Source organism: Camelina sativa, chromosome 5, assembly GCF_000633955.1.
Source record: "Camelina sativa cultivar DH55 chromosome 5, Cs, whole genome shotgun sequence".
NCBI classification, from domain to species: domain Eukaryota; kingdom Viridiplantae; phylum Streptophyta; class Magnoliopsida; order Brassicales; family Brassicaceae; genus Camelina; species Camelina sativa.
The window spans coordinates 25,959,937-25,971,128 of record NC_025689.1 but is presented as its reverse complement, the minus strand read 5'-3'; the positions used below and the strand labels follow the sequence as shown (position 1 = coordinate 25,971,128).

Below are 11,192 nucleotides of genomic sequence, written 5' to 3'. Positions count from 1 at the left end.
CATTAGACCATGACCACCTGAAAGGCATTCATCCTGCACAAGAAATAATTATTTTGAGCTTTCCTCGTTTCCAAAATAGCTATTTGTTTCGGCGAATAAAAAGACTAAAACACTTTGGTAATAAAACATGACTAAACCAAGAAGGGACTCGTTTTGAAAGCTTGTGACCTAAATATGGACACCCTACTCAGATCAAATATGCATAGAATGTTTCACTTGCCTGATCCCAACATTTTAGTGATATCAGATTCGCATCTACAGCAAACCATGCCTCCATCCTACATAAGTACCACTGCAAAACTTCGTACGCCATACCTTGTAGCCTAGATAATACAAGAAAATAACAGAGGATTTAACAGATGTATAAACTTAAGAAGTAAAATTGTACACATGTGACTGCAATTGGTACCTTAGTTCTGGATTTCTTTCCAATACAATGGATATTCCTTGAAGAACTGACATGTCATTTGTAGTTTCATCCCTTATTTTCTCCGTCTGAAATCAACAAGTAAGCTTGAGTCAACTTCTCAATCTCTAGTGACAAAGGATATAGTAATAAGAGAACTTCACCTCTTGGAGAATTCTCTTGAATGCATCTCCAACTTCAGTGACCAACTGCGGCGGAATTTTATTCCCATGGGCGTCGAAAAGTCCATAACTGAAAAAAGAAAGCCAAATTCTCTTTATATGTTGACATGCTTTAAAATAATTCTACGAGTCTTTCCTGCTTGATCAAGTACATTCAGTTTTTATATAATTATCTAACTTGGTAATATAGATTTGATATATGCTAGGTCAGAAGTCAGATTGAACTCCATCTACTATGTAGTGTCTTTCAAGTTCTAAGAACGAGCCAAGTAAAACAATAAGATATAGCAACACCCTATTGGTGTAAATCTTAGCACAGACAAGAGCTATCTACACCATGAACTATCATATAAAAACCAGACTTGTGAAGGTAGGAAAGAGTTACCTTTCTAGATCATGATCATACAAGATGGAGTCATCCCCACTAGTTCGGTATAAAGTCAGCCCTAGACGGCGTATAATGGGAGCCAAGGGGTTCTCATCAGAGACTCCATGTAACCTAAACCACGTTTGAGAAAGGGTTAGAATGCTCATAAATACAAACTAGACATCTGAATCTCCAATAAAGATATGAAAGAAGGAAGAAACAAAACCAGCAATGAAGTCGAATACTACAACTCACCAAGAAGCTCCCATATCAACTGGACAGCCGAAAGAATAATCCGTATGGATACGACCACCAATCCTATCGCGTGATTCAAGAACAATCACCTACACAACAAAACAACATAAATCACAATAAAGAGAATATACAACCTAAAAAAAAAGTTAACATGATTAATAGTATCATTACTTACCTTAAAAGATGCTTCAGAGAGATTCCTAGCAGCAGCAAGACCTGATATACCACTACCAATCACAATAACAGAAGGCTGCACATTGTTCTGCTTCTGCATTAGCGCAGAGATTGCGCCTACATTCAAGATCCAAAACACACATTTATTATATATATTAGAATTCACAATTCTCACACTCCCAACAATTCATTGCAAATTTCAAAAATCTCATACAAAATTCAAAACCAGATTCCAAAACTCATACAAAAACAATTCCTATAATCTCGAAATCTTGAAGAAGAACAAAACAACAGTTGCAAGTTTTACCTTCAGGAAGATCATCTGGGAACGAAATTTTCTTATCCATTGAAAGATTCAATGAGGAACGAAATAGAATCGAATTAGGGATGAAGATTAAGGAGAAAAAATTGGGAAAAAAAAAAATCTGCAGAGATCGGAGGAGAAGCTTAATAGACAAGCTTATCGGAGAAACGATTAATCGAATTATTATTGTTATTCAATGGCGAGGATTCAAAAACGAATAAAACTTTGAGATTAGAGATTGAAAGACGATTAGCAATAACAGCGTCGTTCACGGCGGAGATCTTACAATTACGTGATCGGAGCATTTTTTTTTTTTTNNNNTTTTTTTTTTTTTTTTTGGTTTCGCAAGTTTTTAGAAGAAGACGAGAAACATGAGAGAGAAAACAAAAAAAGAAAGCTGGAAACGAAGAAGAAGAAAAGAAGGGTTTGTTTCGGTTACCAAAGTAAAAAAAAAACACAAAGCAAATAGGTTTTTATAGTACGAGTAGATATACGAAATGACGTTTTTACCCCTCTATGTTCCAGATTTTTTCGTCAGGAACTGTAATGACGTGTTTACCCCTTTGTCTCTATTATTTTGTTTTTGTTTTTGTTATCTGGTCAACATGTTCTTTCCATTTTAGATACTTTAGCTTATGGGCTATTTTTATCTTGGGTCCATAGCTCAGTGGTAGAGCAATTGATTACAGATCAATAGCCCTCTTTTTTAGTTNAAAAAAAAAAAAAAAAAAAAAAAAAAAAGCTTATGGGCTATTTTTTTTAATTACAATTGTGTGTGATTAATATAGTAAACAGCTAACTCATGAGTCATGATGTTTTACTAATTTGATGTTGATGTTTATGGTTTTGTCTCTTATGTGAAATAGAGATATTTATATGGGTGGTTGCTCTAACTCTATACATGTGAGTTTATTGCTTTTATTGGATGATGGCGAATTTAATTTGTTAATTTTCTCAAAATGAAATTTGAGGCCATATGTGGGTTGTTGTTGTATTAGTGTAATCGAGAAAGCTAAGTATTAATGGATAACAACCACTTACGAGAAAGCTAAGTATAAATAGTTAACCACTTACGTAGAAGCTAAACCCTTTTTTTTTTTCATAGAAGATTTATTTTATTTGTTGGTAATCGCATAGAAGCTGTTTAATAATTGTAATTAGGGTATTTAAGATCTCACAGTCGTATATGAATGGAATAGTTCCTTCCCAACCGTATACACTATTAATTAGAAGAAACATATGTGAGCATGTGGGGTTCATAATGCAGTCGGTGATGGCCACTAATAATAATTGCGATATTGATTTTGAAAGAATGAAGTGGTAAGGTCCTCAAACTTTGGCCGCCATGCATGCACTCAAATGTAATATTATAGAATGCTAAAAATAATCTAACCAACTTGTGAAGAAAAAACTACAACAACAATGCTTGACACGTGTAATAGACATTAAGCAAGGTGTAAAGAGAATTTATGACAATAATCTAACGGGATTTGACAATTTTGTGAATTGTTATATATTTTCTTTATTTGTTTGAATAAATCATTTAAAATTGGAACTTCTCCATATCTTCTCTATTGTTTCTTTCTTACCATGGTGAATAAACTGTGAGTTAAAATGTGTATCTCGTCACGAGGAACTAATCTTTCTAAAGATTTATTTGTGAGGAGCTTGAGAACATGTCTACTTTGAAAGTTAGAAGAGGAACTCAAACACACATGCGCTGAATTTGGGTTTTGAGATTTGCGATACTGATTATAAAATTACTAGATTTTAACCTACGGTATACTGTAAGACAAGTTATTTATTACAAAAACTTGAAATTCTAAATTGTATTTGTTTATTAATTTTGTTTGTTTTGTTTAGTGTTTAATATCGAAAAATTGTATTTTGATAATTTTATGATTTAACTGCAGAACCATTTGATTTTTTTACATAATATTAATTTAATTAGATGTCTATTAGTCTAACAAACAAAATAAAAAAACAATGAAGTTTACTCGGTAGTATCAAATTAATTTTATTTTAACTTTTTAAAAGTTTAAATTCTTTAAATAAAATAAATAAATTATAAATTTAAATGTCTGATAAATCAAGTTTTGTGCTTATTCATACTCGAAATTATTTTGGTTTTTTTATACAGTATAACTCTGAATGATTGTCCTATTTTTTTTAAGTGTCGTGGGCCATTTTATACGTATTTTTTTATTCATCAATTGAATAATATATATATTTGTTTTAAAAGGTTTAAATCACATCATATCATATGCAGAAAAAAATCATAAAATTTTATTAAGTAAATATTTTATATAATAAGATTCAAAATAATTTAAATATATGATCAAATAAAAGTAAAAGAAATATCATATATTTTTTTCTTTTGCGTAATAGAAATAAATATAGAAATATCATATATTTATGTTTGAATTAGCTAAAGAGATTTATGAAAATTAGATAAAATTTGGAAATATTTTTTTTAAGTATAACTATAAGACTAAAACATAAAATGTACTTCAAAAATGTTAATATATATTTTTATTTTTCTAAACTAATTTTGATTAAATAAACTAGTTAATTAAATCAAAAATATCTCTCTTAAATATTGAGTTTTTGTAACATAACATAAAATCAATGACAAGTATAAGGTCAAAAACGTTTTTGACTTTGTCGTGAGAATCAAATTCTCATAACTTTGTCATTTAAGATGAGTTATCATCTGCTAACGTTGATCTCTTGGGCTATAAAGTCATGGATTCATCTCCTCTCGATCAATTCTATAAAAAAATCCATCTTCTCTCTTCTTCCCTTGTTTGTTTTGTTTATGAGAGTGCACCACATTGCTAGAGTTCGTTTGGCTTTTGTTGGACGTTGAGAATCAAAAGAAAAAACCGTCACATTATGGAGCGACTTTTGAGTTAAGAAAAGAGATCATCAAAGTTCTTGACTCTCTTTTCTACAGTCGTTCATCAATCATCTTTTCATCATTGTTGTAATTTACTGCTTGTTCTATGATATTTTCTTTATAAATATTGGATTTTAACAGGAACACAATCCAATATTTGCTAAACAAATAACATAAAATAATTAGTAAATTACAACAATTTTGAAAAGATGATTGATGATTGGAGAGAGATTGAAAAGCAGAGTTGGTAACTTTGATGATCTCTTTCTTTAATTCAAAACTTTGGTGAAAGAGGATGCACCTTTTCTCCATCAAAGAATACCAACTTGTTGAGAATTTTCTAAAGAAAGCTTACTAGCTAGCCCAACCAAACCTCTTCCGAGTATTGACAAGTGAAGAACAAATATGACTGCGATTTTCAAGGGGTTCATGACAGAAAACACAAGAGGGATCTACAACAACATTCCAATTTAACATTCTATCTCTCACTGTTAAGTGATATATTTTTTTGCAAGCCAGACTAGGAATAAACACTACAACAAATATTCACATTAATAGCACATGACGATAGCTCATTTTCCACAACTGCTATGATAGAGTAATTATTTTTTCGATTGTTCTATAATAACACTAAAACAATGCTAAGAAACCAAATCACATATTCCGCCAACATTTGCTCGAAAATATTGAGTTAAGCGCCATAACTTAGAAAATATTAACTTAAGCGCCACAATTTTTCCTTTCTTTTACATTGGTTTGGAGACAAAAATGAAAAAAAGAAAAATTTCGACCAAAAGAAAAACAGTTCTTGAGGAAACCATCTTCTTCTCCCTCCATCCTCCTCGCAGATCTACTCCGCCGTTGTTGCTGAACCATCTCTCCCACCCTCTTCCATCTTAGCCACCTCATCCATCTCCAATTCCTACGACCCAGCTCACCCAAACCCTAAATCGAAATTTTGGTTGATTTAGGGTTTATGCCTCATCTTCCCCGTCTCTCTCTCACCTCATTGGCTCTCTCAGTGAGGAGCCCGATTCCAGTTTAGGGTTTATGCCTCATCTTCCTCGTTTCTCCCTTTCTCTCTTCGTAGCCAGCCACCACCATGGATTCTCGAGCTATACTCGATTCCGCTTTGTTTCAACTCACTCCTACTCGCACGAGGTCTATCTCTCTCACTTCTGATTCAATTTACTTTGTTTGATCTTCTTTTTGTGGTTGAATTGTGTTTTGAATTTTGTGTTTGATTGTGTTTTTTAAGAGTCGATCTGGGCTCTTCTGTGAGAGTAAGAAGCATAAGCTAGCTTCTAGAATTTCAAACCTTTCGTCTCTCATCTCCAATTTGCTAGAGATCAGATCTCTAAAGGAGGTTACTCCATCTCTCTTCATCCTCCTTCTTTTCACTCTCCTTGGTTCACCAAATCCACTTTTGATCGGTAATTTTAATTCCCTGAATCCCGATTCTTCGATTTTTTTGTTGACAATTTCTAATTTCAGATTCTCATTATGTCAATTTTGTTTGCATTATTGGTGTGTATGTGAGTGGAAGAAGATCTTGATAAGACAATTTTGAACTTGTTGCTGATTATGTTTCTTTAATTTTGTAGATTTGTAAACACGCCTGCGATAATCGAGAGATTTGCGAATCTGGAGAAAGAGATCTTGTAGATTGAGCATTCTATTCAAGCTAATGAAAACGCCAATGCTGCTGCTGATGCTGAGCAATTACAAACACAAGATGGTGAAGCTAATTCTGGAGTAAGTAGTAATCTAAGGAAGTCGAACGAGTTATTCAAGGTAAACTTGTGGTTTTGAGTTGGACTGTGTTATTTAGTTACTGGTTTTGTTTGGTAAATTGAGTGTTTAATTTTGTTCTCAATGTATTACTATAGAAGGTATTTGAGAATGGCAATGAGGTTACAGGAGAGGAAACCTCAAAGTAACGTTTCTAACTATGGAACTTAATACAATTTGTTTTGGCGCATTCTGCCATTGATGGATAAGTTTTGGTTGACTAATCGTGTTTTTTTGTTCGTCTCATTTACCATAATTCAGCTTCAACGTCTTCTTGAAACACATAGGACATTGCTACTGTAGGATTTCGATAAGTTTTGGTGGTTGCAGTGAAAGCCGTGCAGTAGATACAGAGTCACTATGTGTTCTAGCCGGAAAGGTGGTCTGGTCTGTTTGCATTGATGTTCACATTTTTGACAATGGAATTGGCTGCATTTCTTCTTCATGTTCAGGTTCTTGTTGTAACAATGATCTTTTATGTGTATTTTGTTGCTCACTCTCTAATATGAACTTGGTTTTTTTCAAAAATCACACATTAGAATATTTCATTATATTTATATGACTCTCTTGTCTTTTAACTCTCTGTATCTTTGATGAATTAGAGCTATGGTGCAAGGCAGTGCAAGTGTGGATCAGAGGACCTTGCTCTGTCCATGACATCAACTCTTACTCTCTCTCTCTCTCGGAACAAATTGTAAATGGTAACATTTTTTTCCTTCTTCTTATCTGAGTCATTGCTTGACCTACTTAGTAGGAGTTGCTCATGCTTCATTTGAGTACATCAAGTTCATAATGTGAGTTGGAATATCTTATTGGAAGTTTTGGTAGTCTTGTGAAGGTTTGGAATATATCTTATTGCTCTGCTTGTTTTATCCGTTTCATTATGTTTTTGTGTTTATGTCTTGGTATAGGTTCCCACATTGCCTATATCTGTTAGTTGTCTATTTGAACATGTTGTAACGTTGAATAATAAGGTTTGTAGGTTTCCGCTCATGTATAGGTAACACTTACAATTTATGGTTTATTTATCTCTATGTGATTGCTATGTGCTTATAGGGTTAATGGCATATTGTGGCTTCTCACGATTCTTTTGTTTCATATGAGCAGATATATATGGAGAGGATAACTAACATGTCTTTTTCATACATTCAAAGTGAACTAGTAGCTGTTCAATGGACTATTTCAAGAAACGCTAAGTGAGCAGCTAAAAGAGAGTCTTTGCTACAACAAGTAAGAAAGGCTGGGTTACATGTACATGTCATGTTAGTTTTATTGTTAGTTTTATTTTGTTTAAGACTTGGTGACACTTTGTTATGTAAGACTTATTTTGGTTAATGTAATTTATGTTATGTATGTTGATTATTTTATGAAATGTAAAAATTTAAATATATTTAAATAAATTTTGAAAAAAAAAATTCTAATAATAAATAAAACAGCATGAATTTTGTGATCCAATAAAATATATTATAGCATTCGATTAGTGCTATGATATAATTACAGTAAAAACTCCTAACATAGCGTGTAAAATGACTTATAACATTATCTTTAAAAATTTAAAAAACGGGATAACATAACATTTCTAAACTGCTATGGTATAATACTATACCATAGCATACGAATTATGTGGTATCATATGTGAGGTACCTACAATAACAGTGGCCTAACATAGCGTTTGTAAAAGAGCTATGAATTACATATTATAGCGTTTCTCTCGTACTAACAATGTACATATTTGTTGTAGTGAAAGTATTTGGGCGTACGTAGCGTATGAGAACCACATGCGTTTATTCCACTTTACTTTTGATTTTGCCTCTCGAATAGCTTCTCAGGTGTCCTTTGTGCTGAACTTTTTTTTGAATCGAGCTCCCCTTTCCCTTTCAAATTGTTGGTGATTAATGAGTGTTTAGGAATGGAAGAATTATTATTTACTCTCATACGAATATCGTTACAATATACAAACATATATATAGGAATATCATTTAACCTACTTTCCTAACTAGTGAGATCATATAGAATATTTACAAATCATTCACATGATTATAATAGATTTACATATCTTCTAGATATCTTCTTATATGTCCCCTCAATCTCAAGGTAGTAATGAAACAAATGTGGAATTAATGGCTTGAGATTGATCTTAGTAGAATGGTAGAGCTCGTGCTTGAACAGCACTATCGAAGCTTGCTTTCCGAGTCTTGGTGGTGACTAAGTCAGATCTTGTATAGATGGCTGTAAGCTAAGGTGATTTTTGTTTGATTTTTTTTTCTATTTTTTTTTCCGATTTTTTTATTTTTGACTTTTTTTTTTGTTTTTTTTACTGAATTGAAAAATAACAAATAAAATTTTGAAGAAGCATCTATAGCTTGAAAACTGGAAAATAAGAGTTTTTTTTTATTTTTTTTAATAATTTAAAGAAGCATTGTGGCTTGATTCAGAGGCTCATAAGAAGCTTGAATGATGAAAACATTTTTTTTTAACAAAATAAAAAATAAGAAGAAAAAGCATTTGGCTTGGATTCAGAGGCTCATGAGAAGCTTGAATGATGAAAACAATTTTTTTTTTTAAAACAAAAAATAAAAGAAAGATAAAAAGAAGAATCACTTGGCTTAGATTTAGAGATCGTAGATCTGAACAAAGAGAAGCTCGATAGCTTAGATTCAGAGGTTCATGATGAACTTGAATGTAGAAGCAATTTGCTTAATAATATAAAATAAAAATAAAACGAGTTTGATCGTTAGATCTAAACTCGGGAGCAAACCTGCTCTGATATCATGTTGGTGATTAATGAGAATTTAGGAATAGAAGAATTATTATTTACTCTCATAAGAATATCGTTACAATATACAAACATATATATAGGAATATCATTTAACCTACTTTCCTAACTAGTGAGATCATATAGAATATTTACAAATCATTCACATGATTATAATAGATTTACGTACCTTCTAGATATCTTCTTATACAAATCACTATATCCTTTGTCTCGGTTAATCATTTGTAGCGTATGCCTTCTAAAAAAATTTCCATTTGATTTACAGTCTCAGTACAGTTTGTCTAATATCAATGAGCTAGCCAAATAAAATCAGTTGATAAAATGTTTAAATCTTATTTGTCAGCCAAAAAACTAATTTATACGACTTAATAATAAATCATCAAGGCATGATATCTATTAGTTACGATGATGTTTTAAACATCATCGTAACTACTAATTATATTTGACCCCTGAGGTTAATAAACCAAATTAAAAGAAAATACACTCGAGTATGATCAGCAAAAGCTACTTCAATCATCATATCCCAGTTGATTTTGAATGGAACCTATAAAATCTTCACAATGTTGTTAAAAATGTATCTATCATTAGGTGATGGTGGGGGGATAAAGTTGTCTATAAGAGAATCTGTCATATATGTGTTGTGTGGTGAAAAGAGATAACAGAGTGGACGGACATAAGTGGGGCTATTCACAAGTGGCTTTGTGTCTTTTTATTAGCAAATTAATAAATTCTAACAATTGAACCACTTCTACACGATCCAATCCTTGTTTGCTTGTCGGCAAAAATAAACCCTTCAAAACGCAACAACAAATCAGGAAAGTTTATCTTTTGCCAAGGCAAATCAAATCCATAGGATAGTGATATTTGATTTTTTTGTAGGGTTCAAAAGAATTAGCTAAAATCGGCTATGACTTATGAGTCGATTACCTTAATAGTATACAAAAAAACAAAATATTTGATCATTACACGTAAATAGTCGATTACCTTAATATTTGATCGTCATTATCAAAAGAGAAAAACAAAATTTGATAATAAAAGAAGAAATCATTACACGTAGTCATGTAGGTGTCTCAGTTTGTCTTCTTCTGGTCACGTTTTGCGTAAAGGAAGAACCAAAAAACAAAATATTTCTCACTTTTGTCATTTTGACTCATTTCCACGTATTCGTGTTATGTCTTACTCCCAAACCAAATGTGCTGTTTATAGATACTGATATTACATCAATACTTGAATTAATGATCAAAACAGTGGATGTGCCGGAGTGGTTATCGGGCATGACTAGAAATCATGTGGGCTTTGCCCGCGCAGGTTCGAATCCTGCCGTTCACGTTTTTTTCCTTTTTTTTCGGGTAACAACGAAAGATAACGTGTCGTATGGGTTCCGTTAAAGCTAGGATAATAACCAAACAAAGATTTTGACTGTTCGGTTATACTTTCTTAACCGATATGCAAAATGTTAGATTTACGTTGGTTCGGTTCTCGATTAATCGAAATATATACTGTAGTATTTATTTTTTTTGAATAACTGGATTATATCAGTTTTGCAAAAATTTATATCAATTTACGTTAATAACCAAACAAAATTTAACCAAAAACTCCAAATCATCCAGTTACTTTCAGTATTGAATTTCAAAACAGAAATTAACAACGAACCAAATTTGAACCAAATTTTATGTCGATTAATTTGGGCAGCATTTTCAAAAGCAAAATTAACCAAAGAACCAAAGTAAGTGAACCGAAATGAACTGAAAAGTCTCTGGGCTAAGTTTGGTTATAGCCATATCAACATGATCCAAACTCATCAACATATATTTCCGTAGGGATGTGAAAATTAGATTGTTCTACATTGATTTATTATTACAACTTTGAAAAGTTTTTGTAAAAGTAACAAAATGAGAAAACTCCAAAGATTATTCTTATCACACAAATTTTGTGGACAACTTACAAAGACCGGTTCCAAATGTAGACTAAAACAACCCAGAGAAACTATCATCAACGTTACAAAAGGGTGGCTCAAGAACGGATCAGAGTGACACCA

General features: G+C 32.1%; 2 protein-coding genes, 1 long non-coding RNA gene and 1 other non-coding gene across 8 annotated transcripts in view; 2 read left to right on the top strand and 2 right to left on the bottom strand.

Moving 5' to 3' along the window:
- The window catches only part of LOC104787599 (probable polyamine oxidase 4), a 4,632-nt gene extending 2,616 nt beyond the window's left edge, over positions 1–2,016 (bottom strand). Inside the window, exons 1-7 of the mRNA XM_010513206.2 lie at positions 1,692–2,016; positions 1,386–1,501; positions 1,211–1,299; positions 974–1,087; positions 571–658; positions 410–495; positions 221–323 (exon numbers count right to left, since the gene is read on the bottom strand). Of these exons, the coding sequence (XP_010511508.1) occupies positions 221–323; positions 410–495; positions 571–658; positions 974–1,087; positions 1,211–1,299; positions 1,386–1,501; positions 1,692–1,731 (636 nt within the window). The 5' untranslated portion in view covers positions 1,732–2,016. The remainder of the gene's footprint in view (positions 1–220; positions 324–409; positions 496–570; positions 659–973; positions 1,088–1,210; positions 1,300–1,385; positions 1,502–1,691) is intronic.
- On the top strand, positions 4,480–7,704 carry LOC104787598. 5 transcript variants are annotated; one of them, XR_002038199.1, is made up of 7 exons: positions 4,480–5,748; positions 5,846–6,020; positions 6,192–6,381; positions 6,477–6,523; positions 6,640–6,830; positions 6,981–7,079; positions 7,486–7,704. It is a non-coding gene; the product is annotated as an uncharacterized LOC104787598 (long non-coding RNA). The 5 variants fall into 5 exon arrangements; XR_767990.2 differs by having other exon boundaries at positions 7,290–7,704; XR_002038201.1 differs by having other exon boundaries at positions 6,480–6,523; positions 6,981–7,704.
- On the top strand, positions 10,402–10,483 carry TRNAS-AGA. Its single transcript has one exon. It is a non-coding gene; the product is annotated as a tRNA-Ser (tRNA).
- Positions 10,943–11,192, bottom strand: part of LOC104787597 (microsomal glutathione S-transferase 3) — a gene marked incomplete in the record, with an annotated part of 1,998 nt that continues 1,748 nt past the window's right edge. Inside the window, 1 exon segment of the mRNA XM_010513204.2 lies at positions 10,943–11,192. Coding sequence (XP_010511506.1) covers positions 11,168–11,192 — 25 coding nt within the window.